Source organism: Aulonocara stuartgranti (genome assembly GCF_965226115.1).
Source record: "Aulonocara stuartgranti genome assembly, chromosome: 20".
Lineage (NCBI taxonomy): Eukaryota > Metazoa > Chordata > Actinopteri > Cichliformes > Cichlidae > Aulonocara > Aulonocara stuartgranti.
In genome coordinates, this window is record NC_138956.1 from 35,225,992 (window position 1) to 35,243,544 (window position 17,553).

The window sequence follows — 17,553 nt, forward strand, 5'->3', positions numbered from 1 at the left end:
CGTCCTAACCAAGAATGAAAAGATGTAGTAAGCGTGTCATCAAGGCCAATGCCTTCTATTACACTCCCCAAACATACTTAATAGATTAAAAGTAAAACTATGACTGTAAAGTTTATATAAAAACTGTAAGTGAAATATAATATTAGGTTGTTTTTATTGGTTTTTAGTGTAAAGGACACTTACTGTGTGTTATGAGCTTCCATCCACTCACATTCTCACCTAGGACCAAGTTAAATTCCCACTTTACTTAACGTGCATGCCTTTAAATTACGAGTGGAAGTTGGAGTACCAAGACAGACTTTTTGACCTTTCAATAAACAATATGAAACCCTAAAAATAAAAAAACGGCAAGCAAACAACAAAAACTGAAATAAATTAAAAATCAGAAAATAAATTTTTTTTACATTTAGCAGGATGGAACAATTAAAACGTTGATGTTGTTGAATAAAAACGATTTGGATTAATTGACAAATGAAATGCATAAAAACTTAACCTCTAACAAAGCATTGTGTATAAACATCATCAGATATTTCTTTAGTAAATAATTTTCTGTTTCAGAAAATTTAACTGTTGAGATTAAATTAAATGTTGACATTAAGAATCTCATATGTGAGAGTCGCCCTGGGAGGAAAGGAAAGCCGAGGAGCTGGGCACCACGTTGGCATTATGTATGCCATGCTCATAATCTCCTACGTACATAACTGATGAATAACTAGAAGAGTTATTTTCTGGGTCTCTGAGGAGCTAATGAATGTAGCATGTGTTTGAAATTAGAAGCCCAGAACACACCTGTTTGTCCTGCTGGTGTCCCGCATGAATGAATCCTTAACATCCACCACCCTTAGCTTCAGCAGCCTTAACATCCACCCTACAGAGGACGTACCTCCACCCGTGTGTGTCACTGCTGGGTGTAAGTTATGCGTTGTGGGCTTGTCCAATATGAATGTAAATCCTCGGGATGCCGGGTTGCTTCGTGACAAATCAGAGGCCTCGTTTATCAACCGCCTGTGGTGCATAAGCAGTGTTTATGCTCGTGTCCACGTTCTCCATCAAACTTTTCTTTTTTTTTCTTGGGTTTTTAGATTTAAAAGCACTCTTCTGCATGTGTAAACACAATTCCAGCAGTAGACAACGCCAATATTAATATCAGCTGTGCAAAATTTGCAGGTTGTCAGCTGTAGTTCAATAATTATTTATTTATTTATTTATTTTTTGCAGTGCAACATGAGTGAGTGAGTTTCAATTACAGCAAGCAGCTTTATTTCCCTGACATTCAGTCTTAAGCGAGGTTCCCTTTGTTATGACAAGAAAATGCAGAGTTTCTTCAGGTGAATTGTGCTTCTTTTAAATTAGTTTCTGCCTCCTGCTGCGTCTTTTTGATGTCAACAAAGCCTTTGTTACACACTGCGTTTGTTGGATGAGCAGCTCCATAAACTACAGCAGATCCAAAGATTCTGTTAATGCCATTCAGTTATTATATATTATATAATTTTATATGCATTGTATAATAATTCAACATTGTTACATTTCAGTGCCCCCTCCTTCCTAGTGTTTTTTTTTCTGTATAGCACAGTCTATTAAAAGCAAGTGTATCAGATAATAATAATAATAATAATAGTGAAAAACAAAAACAGTCCTCAGTGATCCTGGATTTTGATAAGAAAAACTACCTTAATTAGACTCCCAGCTCTCTTAGAGTTATTACTTTTTGTTTGTTTTAAGTTAGCAGGTCTTAATTTGTCGTTATTTTTTCTCATTAAAGTTGACCTATTTTCCTTTCACATAAAAACAAACCAGTGTATTAACTGAATCATGCTGTATGCTATATTAGCCTATATTTGTTCACATTTTGAAAACGATGCTTTGGCTATGAGCAGTTACTCTTCAGTTATTCCTGAATGTTTACTGTTGTGGGATTACTGTAAAACAGCACTGATCCACACAGTTAAGCAGGGGGATGTTATTCCAACACAGCAAGCAGGAAAGAAATATTCCCAGCTCCACATTTTTATTCTTGGACTGTTCTGGAGTAGATTTGCATGATTCAGTTAAAAATAATCCTTACTTGTCTTGAACTGGGCCTCGGTGCAGTTCATCCTCTGTCTGGAAGATGCCGTTTTAGCTCGCTTCCCTCCTGCTTTCAGCCAGCTTTCCGAAAGAGAACGTTTAGAGCAGAGAACAGCTTTTGGGATTATTTGTAGGCTTCATGCAGACCTCATTATTCGAAGCTTTGGTTGTTTAATATGAGCCTTTCAAACATGGAATTCAACCTATGGTGTTGGTCGGTTTTCTAGTCATTGAATGCGACAGTACTGAAATCAGGACCTGCTGTGAACGCTCCCCAAATCAAAGTGGACTGAAATTCCATTTGCAGGTCCTACAAAGGTCAACTTCTAATTTCCTCTAAAATTATTCGTACATTTGTCCTTTTTAATGAAGAAGAACACTCTAAAGGTTATTAAAACTCATTATCTGTTGAAGTGTTACAGTCACTTGACATTTTCTAGGAGGAAAATTAAGAGCTCTGTCACTTACAGAACTATTTCCAGAGACTCGTGCTCCCGTGATGTGTTCCAGCCACGCTCCTACTTCCACGGCAGCAAGTTGTAAATCCTGTACGTCTAATCAGCGCATTGATGTGCATTTGGGTAGAAATAATAATAAAATGGCTCCACAACTAAAATAGATTTGGGTAGCTTTCAGCGTACTTTCTGCTGCGGTGGCAAAATGAGTGGAAAGTTCTTGTCGAGCTTGTGACTTTGGCCTCATTTTTCAAAACAAAATGCAGCAGCTTGAAGTTGCTGTAAAAATAGAAAGTTACAGTAATGCTGCCATTTAATATGGAATCCTAAACAAAACAGCAGCGGTATTAAAAAGGCCCTGCTTCACCGTTACCTTTAGTTACTGACAGTCCACTGCTCCCATCTAACATCTCACTGCCTCCTTCAAACAGCACTTTTGCTTTTCACATGTGAATGTGATATTTGGATTTTTATTTTTAGAATCTTTTGTACATTTTACACAGGTCACTTCACTAAGCCCCAAACCACCAGTGGGAAGGTTACTTCAGTTTAGAAGTCGTTACCACGTTCTTCACTTTCTCAAAGGACTTGTTATATTTGATTTATTTTCAAATAAATGTTACCAACTTGGGAATGAAGCAGAACATTCCTCTAAACGCTCAAACCTTGACATCCAGGATCTCACTGCTGGCAGCATTTTAAAACAAGCTTTCCTCTTTTCTCTCCACAGACGTGTTTGTCGGTGGGCTATAGCAGTGCAGCACGATTTCATGTAGTTGTCGGAAACTAATCTGGCAGTTTGTTTGCTTCCTGCTGAAGTTTAGATCTTTTTGAAACAGAAGTAGTTTGCTTACACTGACGGACTGCTTATAGCAGCCTAGATACTTTTGCTATTTGAGGGTGTTATTTCCAATGCAACACCGTGGACGAAATTGCATGTCCCAGGAACGAGCTTCAGTAACTGTGGCCTCCACCAACCCACCTGACTCTCACAGCATGCTGCTTCTTTGGGCTGTGCCTGATCAGGTCCCATGGGGCTAATGTCTGACCACCTCAAAGCTCAGGGAAGTGACTGAAAGAATAAAACTGGATAGGAACAAATTTGTCTGGGAGGGTGAGGTGTCCAGGAAGGCCTCAAAGTAGTGACACCACTCCTTCACATTAAAAAAAAGCATGTTGAGGTGGTTCAGGCATCTCACTAGGATGCCTCCTGGATGCCTTTTAAGCAAGGTATTTTGGACATGTCCTCCTGGGGAGGAAGCCCCAGGAATCATGTCTCTCAGCTGGCTTGGGAATGTCTTTGTGTCTCCCTGGTTAAGCTAGAGTCGGTGGTCAGTAAGAGGGAGGTCTAAGCTGCTGCCCCTGCAACCTGAATCTGAATAAGTGGTATAACATAAAAAGATGGACGATTGATGCTTACTGTACATGAGAACCTGAGAAAACTCCTCTATTCTTATTTCTTTTCCTTTTTTCTTCAGACATGGAAGAACACCCTGGACCGTTATCCTGACACACTGCTGGGCTCCTCTGAGAAAGAGTTTTTCTTCAACGAGGACACAGAGGAATATTTCTTTGACAGAGATCACGAGATGTTCCGGCACATTCTGAACTTTTACCGCACAGGAAAGCTCCATTACCCACGACACGAGTGCATCCAGGCCTTTGACGAAGAGCTGGCCTTCTACGGCATCGTGCCGGAGATCATTGGAGACTGCTGCATGGAGGTACACCTACTCTTTCTTCTACAAAGCCTCCCCTTTGTAGTTCAAAATGTTACTAATTGTTACAAACTGCATCACAAATGAGAACCCACTTATACACAGATTGGTATTCATCAAGTTAAAGAGATAAATTGGATTTTGTTCCGTTATGAACAACAGAGGACACATTTTCAGTTGTCATCAGTCACATTATTGCTTTTCAGGTTTGTCAAATGCTCCTAATGGTGTATGCAGTAGTCTTTGCCACTGTCTACAATCAAGGAAATAAAGGATGTAATAATAGCCTGCTGAACCATCAGGTGTAGTAGGATGTCTGCTAACCACATCTAATGGGGTTAAAACGTCTAATAATGGCCATTTAATATTCTGAATAGTGCGGTATGAACAATCCTTATAGACAAAAGTGAGATTTTGGATTAAAAACCCCAAAATGTTGCATATTCTTGCCCAATGACTCCATCGAGCCTCTGGGCTTCATTACAGCTCTAACAGTCCAAATGATGAGGGCAGCAGGTTTCAGCTTTATGTTCTTTTAACTGCAGTCCTTTTAGACGACTTTATAACGCCTGCATCATTTGTAGTGTACTTATGTGAACCTTTGACCTTTTATCTCTTTCTAATGGTTGACTCTAATGCTGGTTATTCTGCTTCTGCACTCATTAAGTCTCTCTGGAGGGGAACATCATCAGCCAAACGCCTAAAGAGTAAAAACATTGATGGATCTGAGGGGACGACTAACGAGGGCTGCTCTCAAACCCCATTATCAAACTTCGACTCATTAAAACAGCGGTGATGAGCCCTCGGAAACGGCAGCAGCCCAAATACAATCTGATTTGCCTTTTTATTGCTCCTGATTTTGGAAAGCTCCTTACAACGGCTTTCTGTAGGGGATTTCTTTAACGAGCCTTAAACAAGTCTCTTTGTTCCCTGCCCACTCTCAGCACAACAGATCACCTTCAGAGCTTGTTTTCCTTTTTATTAGCCTTGTCTGCACAGACTTTATTTTTATATCCCCGTTTTTATAGCTGACCCATTCATTGACTCATGAATGAGTAATTGTTCATTTCCTCTTATTTGGCAGATCTGATCATTTCCACAAATGTTGATTCAGCTCTAACAAATTCTGGAATCTAAATTCTTTTTTTTTTCTTTGAGTCTTCATCAATTTCCCACAAAATTATTTTTAGTCCTTTAGTTGACAAATTCTATTCTTGTGTTTGATATTTACTGAAATTTGCTCATTTACTGAATATTAACTCTCCTTCTAGATCAAACTGTAGAAGCTGCTCGCTGCTTTACATTTTACTTGTCTTGCTAAAAGCTTTCATGAATGCCAGCAGCAGGTGCTACAGAGAGAAACAGTGATCATTTAACACAGAATGATGTAAAAACCGGGTGAAAGTACTTTGTTTCTTAAAATGAAAACTCCTCTATAAAAATATATATTCCTGTCATCAGTCTGTGTCTATTTTTCGGGCGAAAAGCAAAGTTCAGCTTTCTGCTCCATCTCAACCTGGATGCATCAGATTCTCCAGAGAGCATCTGGCTTTTATCCCGTCTTCCTTCTCTCACCCCAACCAATCACAGCAGATGGCCCCGCCCCTCCCTGAGCCTGGTTCTGCTGGAGGTTTCTTCCTGTTAAAAGGGAGTTTTTCCTTCCCACTGTCGCCAAAGTGCTCATAGGGGGTGATTGTTGGATTTACCTCTGTATGTATCATTGTAGGATCTACCTTACAATTGTTGTTGTGATTTGGCGCTGTATAAATAAACTTGAATTGAATTTTCTAATAATTTTTACCTTTATGATGTTGAACCATGCCCCTTCTTTGAATTATTGTGGTTCAATATCAAAGCAGATAACTGAGGACTCACTTGTAGCACATTTATAAATGATTAAACTCCATTAGCCTTACAAGAAACCATCAATTGATCTCAAACCACACAGCATTATTCCCAAACGTTACAGAAAAGGCAGCTGTGTGACCGAAGTTATTGCAACAGTGACCGACCTACTTGCTTTTCATGTGACTCCTTTAAAGACGGGGACCAGGCGTGAGATTAGTCGCAGTCAGTTCCTGTCTTCAAACCAACTTTGGTGGGTCAAGACAGCAATAACACAGGGATAAGAAGAGTCAGCCTGCTATAACTTTTCATGCATTGTTGTATGAAGCCTGGGGTGGACTGGTCACCAATGGAGCGTGCAGATTCCACATATCAGGCATGACTCTCTCAGCCACAGACTAGGCCGAATGTAAACAGAGAGTAAAGTACTTGCACGATCTGATATCGTAGTGTTGGTGTTGTTCCCAGATCATCATACTACTAGTGTAAGGGAAAGTTTTAGGCGTGTGTTTCTCAGCTGGAGAGCAGAGAGTTGCTTTATTACAAACTGTTCCTTTTTACAAGCTTGAAATTTATGTGTTGTAGCTAACATCATGTACTCTGTGTAAAACACAAAATGTTATTTCAGTCAGATCCTGAGCCATCTGTGTGTTAATGCTGTTATTGTTCCACGTGCCTAAACGCATGCAGTGCTTTGGGATTTTCTGCACTGTGTAAAACAGAATCAGAGTTTTGCACCATGGCTGCAGTCTCACAAGCTATAGTTCAAAAGCCTTGTTATGTCTGAAAAAATATGTGTGCTTGGTTTGTTGGCTTTGTTGGCCACTGATGATGCAGCTGCTGTGGTCAGCTGATAGAGAGGAACAGCCACACTCATGAGTGAAAAGATCAACCATAACCTGACTGTCATTCATAAATTAGAACTTGTAGCCTATGATGGGTCATTTTCATATATTTATTAACTCTCAGACTCTGAAGGTTTGCTGTTGATTTCATTGAGCAAAACAAGATGCCCCCTTCCCTGTATGGAGGTTCAGAGAGGTGTTTAAAAAAAGTGATGCTCTGCAGGAGAGCGGAAAAAAATCTCTCATCAAAAGAGACAGTTTACTTAATCATCTACAGTAGCGTAATATTCATCCTCTCTTTAAACTGACAGCTTTTTGTGCCGTCGAATCTAACTTAAATATTCAATACCAAAGCTTACTGTAATCTGATTACTTTTTTCAAGTAAGCAATAAAGTAAGGGATTACGATTGCAAAAAAGTAATTAAATTACTGCTACTTTCCCATAAGCATCCTGCGTTACTAAACGGATTTTGATTGTGAGAGTGTCTCATGACAATGATGTACGAGCGTGCGACGTATGTGGCAGCAACAGTATGGAGTCCAGGAGAGAGTACGACCATGCAGCGTTTAAGCTTGGAAGTACTCACATTACTAGTTTGATTCTGTAAAAAGTGACAAAACCATTAGTGTCCACTGTACATTCTTTGTGGGACGAAACGTCTTTATACAGCAAAAAATTACATTTCAAATCTGAGCGAGTGCTGAGCACGCTGCCATGAGAATGTGAAATTCACAGAGAAACCCCCGGATCCTCTCACTGACATAACCGCTGTGGCACCGGTGCAAACCTGCCCCGCCCTAATCCTGCTAAACAGGTGACAACAGGTTTAAGAGCAACAGGACTCAGTGCTGCTGAATCTTCAATTTTCTTTATTTTCTGCTGTGTTTCACTTGCATCTATTTGAAAGAGTGAGTGCAAACACAAAACATTATTTTATTCTATATGCTGGAATATGCAGAAAATAGGTTTAAATGTTAAACACATTTCTCCAAGTCTGTTGCAAATAATAAAATTTTTTCTTAATGCATAAAGTTAAAAGATTAAAAGTAAAAAGTTTTAAAAAGAGACTTTTCATTTGATTCAATTTTATATGATGGATTATGCAGAAAAAAATAGAATTGGGCTGAAAGGTCTATCGCTTTATTATGTATTCAGGTTGTGTATCATTTTTGTTAAAAGTAACTGAGTAATAAAGTAACTAATTATAGTAATCAGTAAAGTAACGGGGCTACTTTAACGGTTTTAATTCTGGCATGTTAAACCGTCTATTGTATTTGTACTTGAACTATGAGACTGCATCGTAGATATTAATTTGACTAATTATAATGTCGACATTTTGTAACATAAATCCAATTAGTCCCACGATGAGTTGCCTTTTGACAGACATGTTATGAAATAGCGCTTTGGAGGGAAGCAAAGCAAGAAACATTGATGCTTCTCTGTGTGTGCGCACTGCTGAGAGAAGGCAGGGAGTGATGGCTTATCTCTGTTCTGATCTCTGTGTAGAAATGTTACAAAAAGCCTGAAACACTGGAACCTACTCTGCTCCCTTTAAAAAGGTAAACGTGCATCCTCGTATGCGTCTAGCAATAGTATTCTCCTCCTTCCTCACTCTGACTCTCTGTTGAGTTCAGTTTACTTCTGCTCTGGCTCAGTAACATATCAGTAATATTGCAGAGCGGGTCTGTGTGGGGCTCAGAGTGAGGACTGAGTAAACAGCAACAGGACAGAGCCAAAGTTTTGTTAATGCACTCAAAGCTTTGACCCATCCAGCCCTGCCAATTACGCACTCTTCCTGATAACATCTCTCCCTCTCATCCCAAATAGATGAACACTCCTAGCAGCAACTGACACACACATAGCATAGACATGTTTTTTGTGTTAAATGTACAGCCATTGTTTTATTATTTGATGGACAGAGGAGTTGCGCTCATCAGCACAGACTGACTTGCCGTGAATATATGTTGGCAAATGATCTATATTTATATATTGGATCTTGATTTATTGCAGACCTTCACCAATCTGTTTTAGAGGGATTGCAGTCAGTGCGAGTAAACCATGTCAAAGTCGTGTCTTTGCCCCAGATTAGGGGAAAAGTATTGTATTGTTTATTTGTAGTTTATGCATCAGAAAGTATTCAGTAAACTACATTTTTCAGACATAGTTGTGAAAGTTGTCTTCCTTCTCCCACCCCAACCGGCCGTGGCAGATGGCCCCGCCCCTCCCTGAGTCTGGTTCTGCTGGAGGTTTCTTCCTGTTAAAAGGGAGTTTTTCCTTCCCACTGTCACCAAAGGGCTTGCTCATAGGGGGTCATATGATTGTTGGGTTTTTCTCTGTATGTGTTATTGTAGGGTCTACCTTACAACATAAAGCACCTTGAGGCCACTGTTGTTGTAATTTGGTGTTGCAGCAATAAAATTAATTGATTTGAAAGTTATTACAAACTCTAAAACTAAGATAAAAACATCGTAAATATTGGAAAGCATTGTTCTGATTTAATTATTGAGCCAATGATGGGCTATTTCACCAAAGGAGCTCTACTCTGATGCTTCTTTGATTAGAAGTATGCCACATAACTAACCAAAATAATACTTTCTTGTCACTAATATCATAGCAATAACTGCAATGACCATGAAAGTGACAACAGAAACAGGTACCTATTAGTTAAAAATATTAGTTAATTACTTTAAAGTATTTCTTCTTCTTTGCCTTCCAAACGGCATTATTCTGAGGTTCTTTAAACCAGCCATCCCCAACCCCCGGGCCTCGGACCGGTACCGGTCCATGAGTCGTTTGGTACCGGGCCGCGAGAGTTGAGGCTCAGGTGTGAAATGTATGGTTTTCAGGGTTTTTATCGGTTTTCAGCGTTATTTTGTTATCGTTTTTATCATTAACTCGGTTTTCCTGGGTCTTTTCACGTGTGTTATGAATAAATCTTCATTTTTTCAGTACCGGTACTAGTTTTATTTTGTTGTATTTATCCGCGACACCTTAAAGGCCGAAAATATTGTCGGGCATAAACCGGTCTGTGGCGCAAAAATGGTTGGGGACCGCTGCTTTAAACGATATAAGTAAAATATTGCTGAATTGGAGCTTCACCTCATCACAAAATTCATGGTTTACTCTGATTGGTCAACTCCAGAAACCTGAGAAAGGCTCTTATGTATCAGCATTAGAAAAGGACAAATAACTATCTGAAAGGATTTTGTATGACTTCTGTCTGTTGATGTTTTGGCTCAAGGATAGGGTACGAGGGCAGCCCAGCTGCTTGTAGGCAGTTTAAAGTCATAGGGTCTTTCCTTATCTACAGCGTAGGTGTACGAGGGGATTTGTGGAACTCTGTGTGAGCACAGACTATCAGAAATGGATGCTTGTTGTGCCTGTAATGTGTGTTCACCTGTTCTCCTTTCATAGTAAATGGACCTAGAGTTTGTATTTTTATCTGTCTTCTGAAAAATCCTTTCTACATGAGAAGAAACCTGATCTCATCACAAACTACATACAGTTGTTACAGAATCCCTTTGTTATATGCTCAGCCACATCAGGCACTTAATGTAAGCGACACTAAAGTTTTTCTTTTCCATTCCCCTTTCCTGTGAAGGAATACAGAGACAGGAAAAAAGAGAACCAGGAGCGTCTGGCAGAGGACACAGAGGCCAACGAGTCGATGGACGCCCCACTTCCTCCTGACAGCACCCCCAGGGAGCGTTTGTGGCGAGCCTTTGAGAACCCTCACACCTCCACCATGGCGCTTGTCTTCTACTATGTCACCGGCTTCTTCATTGCTGTGTCAGTGATCGCCAACGTGGTGGAGACGGTGCCCTGCCGGCCTCCAGAGGGCAGAGTTAAGGACCTTCCCTGTGGGGAGAAATATCAGCTGGCCTTCTTCTGCATGGACACGGCCTGCGTGCTCATCTTCACCTTCGAGTACTTGATGCGCCTGTTTGCCGCGCCCAGTCGTTGCAAGTTCATGCGCTCTGTGATGTCTGTGATTGACGTAGTGGCTATAATGCCATACTACATTGGCCTGGTGATGCCCGAGAACGAGGACGTGAGCGGCGCCTTCGTCACCCTCCGGGTTTTCCGCGTCTTCCGAATCTTCAAGTTCTCACGTCACTCACAGGGTTTGAGGATTTTGGGCTACACGCTCAAGAGCTGCGCCTCCGAGCTCGGCTTCCTGCTCTTCTCCCTCACCATGGCCATCATCATCTTCGCCACCGTCATGTTCTACGCCGAGAAAGGCACCAAAGGCTCCACCTTCACTTCCATCCCGGCCTCCTTCTGGTACACCATCGTCACCATGACGACCCTGGGGTGGGTAAACATCAGTTCAGTGTTGTGTGTTTGCTGGCCTGACGTGTAACAGATTTTTATCCTGCTACTGATGACTGTACACCTGTTAAGATCGTCCCCATGGCAACCTTGGCATGTTCAGTTTCCGTAAACACTCTCGTGTCGGGACATGGATACGTCCTCATTATTAGTTATGGAAGACAGTTTTACTGTCTGTTTCCACCATGAAAAGAGATGAAGTGTGTGCGTTGCGTGTGTGTCTGTGTGTTTGCTTCCCACTCGTTGCTTGTCGAGTACGGTGGTGTATCTTCACCCTGCTGCCGCCTACACTCATCACCGCTGCCATGTGGATGGAGTTTGAATGTGTGTGTTTCTGTGTGTGTGTGTCTTCACCCTGCAGCTCTCCAGCCCTGATCTATTATCTGCTGTTCAAAGAGCCTTTGGAAACATCAGAAATAGAGCGTGAGTCAGGAATCTGCCATAAGCTCAGAGCGAGCCGACCATACTGCTTTTTAACAACACACAGTCAGCGCGTCTTCTCTATACGACTCTTTACACCTACCTGTCTGTGAATGGAGAGAAAGAGAGTTCAAAAGGTGTGAATGGGAAAGTGTGAATTTCCGCGAATGACTCAAACTGCTCAGTATTGTAGTAAACAATCAGCAGTGTTAAAATGTAAAGAGTTGAAACACTGACTTATTTGGGTGAAAGAAAATAAAAGGTTTTATGGGGTTTTTTCCAGCACAATGCTGGCTATTAAAATCCTGCACTTTGCATCGCATCCACTGCAAAACAAGATTAATGGGTTAGAGAGTTTTATAAAGCTTAAAGTCACGTAAATGATGTTTTGGGAATTTTGTAACTCACGTGTTGTGCTGCCACCAGATTGTACAGAGGGAGCAGTTTGAAAAGATTACATTTTCTCTAGAAACAAAACTCTTTTGCTTCCAGGTTTGACTTATTCTCCTCTCATACCAGCGCTGATGTAGCTGGTTTGCCTGGGTGGCACACCCATCGTTCACAAGCGTACTGCAGAAGGTACTCGTGCCCTAAGCACCGGTATAATTGCTATGGAACTGTGTCGACGTCACCATTGGTGTGCAAAGTGACCAATAATACTGTGGCCCTAACACAGCACCAATTAGGGGGGGGAAACCTATTCCATTAAAATTAGCATCACTTTGATTGTACAACAAACTAATGCAGTTTCACATCTCCTATATAGGACAGAAGGCTTTAATGCTTAAACGCATTCAGTTTAAAGTTTCATAGCTCTGATGTGAAGCCATCACATTAGAAATAAACAGCAGCACTTAGCGCTCACTCAACATTAAAATAATTAACTCAAATTAAAATGTTCTGTGGGCTGAAACATTAACCCCTACACGTAAAACAAACACATCTTAAGAGAGACAGACCCCTCTCACTTTGAGTTATGACTGGCTATAACCCAAAAGGACATCTTGTACATAATGAGCTATAGGAAAACAGGAGCATGTGCAGGTCATGCGGTGTCCACATTAGTTGACTGGTGATGCGCAAAGTGATCATCATCAGTCTATTCTTAGTGATCCTCTGTGTGGAGGACTGTGTGGCCACCATCCACCCCAGCCTCCATCTGCTAACAAATACAATTCACAAATACATTTTAATGGAATTATTTGACAAATTACAAGGCTTAATGTGTGGTGCTGAAGAAGTGTTGTCTAGTTTATGGTTATAACTCGTAACCAAGCTTGTTAACTGATTACTTAGTACTCCACCATCTCACTTAAATATAGTCACTTCTGGCTTCAAAACAAACATCAAAATGTGGAGTCCAGAAACCAACTGGTAACAATCTTTTCAAAAGTAATGTTAAAAATGTTAAATATAAAACGTCATCATAATCCCCAAAGCAAGAGAGAAGAGAACAATTTTCAAAGTCTAACAAAACACATGCACCTCTCCTCTCCTTCCTGCACTGCATGCTGGGAGTGTGAGTGAATGGGTGTGTGAAGGTGTTTGGTGAGTGCGTGGAGCTGCTGAGTGAGTTTGGGATGTTTGGACTGTTTTTTTTCGGAAAACTTTGGGCTTATGGGTGGTTAAAAGCAAGGTAAGGCAAGTTTATTTCATTGTGTTGGGTGAAGTGAAGAATTTTAGTTAATTGGCCAGTTTTACCTTTAGTCATGGCGTCCCTCCCCAGTGAGGGTTCGCCTCCCCTGTCTAGTATACATGGGGCCAGGGTGGTGGCACCCCAGCAGTACACCGTGAGCAGGTTCTGCTAGCTGTTGGTGAACAGGTGGGCCATGAGAATATAACTTATGGCTCTCGGATGAAAAAGGCTGTGAGGAGCGCTTGGTTCACCCGTTGGTTGAAAGGGGGATCATTCTGGATGATTTGTTTGTGACTGTTTCGCCACTGTTTGTGTCATCTACGCGGGTCACCGTCCCGCCATTCATCCCGAATGAGCTACTTGAAAAGGAACTGACCCGCTTTGGAAAGTTTGCTAGCGGGTTCAGGGTTGTTCGTCTTGGCTGCAAAGATGCCAGTCACCATGAAGGCAGGCCTTCATGTACCTGAACGATCCTTCGCAGACACTGGAAGTGTTGTTTAAAATAAGATTTGAAAACGGCTTATATACTGTTTACGCCAATGCAGGTAGCATGAAGTGCTTTGAGTGTGGTGATGTTGGCCATAAACGCTCATCCTGCCCTCACAAAGAGCAGGAGGTGCGCCGTGAACAAGAGGCTCATGCTAGTGGGGTGAGTGAGCAGGAGCGCGCTGTAGATGCTGGTACGGGAGAACCGGCGGCTCGTAGCGGTGCGGAGCCGTCTACGAGCCGCGCTGTCATCAGCGAGCCGCTAGCGGCGCAGGGTGACAGAATGGAGGTCGCAGCCAGTGCTCCACAGGCTGGGCTAGAAGAACAGGGGATAGTACATGGGACTAATGAGGTGGAGGATGGATGTGATGACATACAGGACAGGGAAAGTGTGGAGGAAAATCAGGACAGTGGACAGACCAAAGTAACGGCAAGGGAGGTGGGTATTGTGAATGTAGTTTCAGGTTCTTTGAGCACAGAAAATGAGGAAGACGACTTGTTGAAAGATGATTCCCGGTCACAATGCTCTGATGTTGTTTCACAAGAAGACCATCAGCAGTCGTATTCCTTAGAAGATATAAACCGCTTTTCGGATGAGACATTTGGTATGCAGTCTTTGGAAGTCACTGAGTTTTTTCCAGATGTTGATCTTTTTATAAAATCTGTTCTGAAAATAAGAAGAGTTGTTGGTTATGAACAATTGAGCAAACAGAAAAGATTCCGTCTTAAAAAGATCCTGACTAAGTTAAGGAGGGAAAAATGAGGAAAAGCTCCTTTAAAAGCATAGTAAAATGTTCTGAGCACTAAGGGTGTCTTTCTGGAAGCGTCTCACTGTCTTTTCTCTTTTTCTCCTCCTCTTCTCTCTGTCTTATATGGCAAATTTGAGAGTAGGCACACTTAACATTAATTGGGGTAGGGATAGGGAAAGGTGTGCAGTCTTGGTGGAGCTTAGCAAGAACAAAAACATTGATGTGTTCATTTTGCAGGAAACACATAGCACTATGGATAATGAGACAGAATGGGGAATGAGTTGGAGTGGGCAGGCTTTTTTAAGTCATGGTACTAACCTTAGTGCGGGTGTAGCAATTTTATTTTCTTGGCACCTTCAACTGTCACATGTTTCTGTCTGTGAGATCGAGCAGGGAAGGGCATAGGTAGTAAAAGCAACCATCAAGGGAATATCATTTGCTTTTATGAATGTGTACGCCCATAACTCAGCTGCGGGTCGTGTGCGATTATTTTGTAAAATTAATGATGAGTTATCAAAATTAAATAGTGGTTCAATAATAGTGATGGGAGGGGAATGGAATTGCATAACCCACTTAAGTGCGCATGCGCCATTAGCGTGCTGCCTGCTGTAACCCTAATTTCCTTTGGGATTAATAAAGTATTCTGATTCTGATTCAGATTCTGATTCAGTTGACAGAAACACAGGAGAGCCTCACCCACCTTCGAGCTCACTTTTGTCTACAATCGTTCAGAAGGATTTGACTGATGTGTGGAGGAAGCTCCATCCCACAACCAGACAGTATACATATGTTAAAGTTTCTGAGAGCAGTGTGAAGGCAGCTAGGCTTGATAGATTATATGTCAACCAGATGTATAATAATAGACTCGTTAAAGCAGAGATTTCACCTGTTGGTTTTTCTGATCATCATTTAGTGACTGCAGATATTTCTTTATTGATGCATCTTCCATCTGTTCGCACTGGCACTTTAACGTGCAGCTGATTCATGACAAAGAGAGCTTTTTCTGACTTCTGGTGCCACTGGAAACAAAGGAAAACTGACTTTTGCAATTTGGCTCAATGGTGGGAGATGGGGAAAACACAGATTAAGCTTTTTTGTCACCAGTACACATCACATGCAACGACCGCTATTAAAGACTACTATGAGGACTTAGAACGAGGGCTCAAGAGGCTAGAGACTGAGATTATAAGTGGGACAGATAATACAAATAATACCTGGGACAGCAGGAGGAAGGCTTTGGGCAAGTTTCTTCACAAAAGGGCAAAGGGTGCTCTTATTAGGACTCGGATTTCTACTATTAAAGAAATGGATGAGCAACAAGGTTCTTGTTTAAGCTGGAGAAAAGGTTTCGAGCGTCACACCAAACGTTGCACTTAAGGCTTCCAAATGGGAAGGTGACATCTGACTCAGTGGAAATGAGGAAGCTTGCCACTGACTTTTATGCCAGCCTCTTCAGTGCTGACACGAGTGACCCTGAATGTGTGACGAAGATGCTGGTGGGGCTGCCACGGCTGAATCGGCTGTGTTGGAGTCTGCTATTTCATTTGAGGAGATGTCTTCAGCAGTTCAACGACTCAATGGTGGTCGGTCATCAGGAGTTGATGGTCTTCCTGCGGAATTTTACCAGGAATTCTGGTCGCTGCTAGGAGAGGACATTCATGAGGTTTTCACATTCTGTATGACCACTGGGATCTTGCCAACGAGTTGCACGAGGGCAGTTTTGACTTTACTGCCAAAGAAAGGGGACCTGGGCTTGCTCAAAAATTGGAGGCCTGTCTCTTTGCTTTGTACGGACTACAAGATTCTTGCAAAATGTCTTTCTAACAGGTTGAAGACCTGTATTGACATGATTGTTAATGTGGATCAAGCATACTGTGTCCCTGAAAGAACTATTATGGACAACTTGTTTTTAATTCGAGACATTATTGATCTGGCCAAGCTCAAGGACTTGGATTTGGGGTTTTTATCTCTGGATCAAGAAAAAGCTTTTGATAGAGTTGATCACCACTATTTGTTTAAAACTTTGGAAGCTTTTGGGTTTGTGAATATTTTCATTTCTTGGATCAAATTGTTGTATTCATACGCTGCTGAACTTGGTTGACCACCGGCAGAGCGAGTCCCCAGTGCAGCCCTTACGAGTCCAGGAAGACCACCCATGACTTCTTCCACTAACTTCTCCAGAAAGCGCAGAGATCTGATTCCAGTCTCCTGAGCCAGCTTGGCAGCTGTTTTCCACTGCCCTGCCGTCCTCAGGCCCGCCAGCTTGATAAGACCAGCATTTACGAGGAACCTCTGCACACAAGCATCCTACTTGGCACCAAGGGATTGTAAAAAAGAGGCTCCTCAACAAAATCACCATAAAATTGAGAACAGTCTCTCTGTACTTTAAAAACAGTCTTCCAAGCAGTCAAAACAGACTGGTAAAAAACAGAGGTCTGTGAAAGGTCCATGCCAGTTAAGTCTATAAGAAACAGGTGCTTGTCATATGTAAGGTCCTTTATTCTGTGAAGCAGCGTAGATGCAGTCTTGAGCCAGGGTGGTTGTTGTCTTTGATAAAGATAACGCTGTGCTGTCTGAAGACGGAACGCTGTGATACGGCTGCGAAGGTCAATCAAACTCTGACCCCCCTCTGACACAGGTAGGGACAGCACAGCAGACCTGATCCAATGAAACCCTCCCCAAAAGAAATTAACCAGTCTTTTTTGTATCTCCTCTATAAGAGAGGCTGGAGGTTCAACAACAGTAGCCAGAGTACAGAAGCGGCCAGGTTGTTAACAACCAGAGTCCTTCCCCTGTAGGACAACTGTGGCAGGACCCAAGTCCATCGAGACAACCGGGCAGCAATTCTTTCAACAGCACCCTCCCAGTTCTTCCCCTGAAAGGCATCAGTTCCCAAAAACACTCCCAAACACTTCAGTCCCTCCCTGTTCCACTGTAAGTCTGGTAACACTGGCTCCTCCTCATCAACCCACCCTACCAAAATGAAACCTTCACACTT

The 17,553-nt window shown here is 41.9% G+C and overlaps 1 protein-coding gene across 1 annotated transcript in view; it reads left to right on the forward strand.

Annotated features, from left to right (window-relative positions):
- The window catches only part of kcnd1 (potassium voltage-gated channel, Shal-related subfamily, member 1), an 80,481-nt gene that overhangs the window by 11,626 nt on the left and 51,302 nt on the right, over window positions 1-17,553 (forward strand). The window contains exons 3-4 of the mRNA XM_082518968.1: window positions 4,001-4,246; window positions 10,534-11,246. Of these exons, the coding sequence (XP_082375094.1) occupies window positions 4,001-4,246; window positions 10,534-11,246 (959 nt within the window). The remainder of the gene's footprint in view (window positions 1-4,000; window positions 4,247-10,533; window positions 11,247-17,553) is intronic.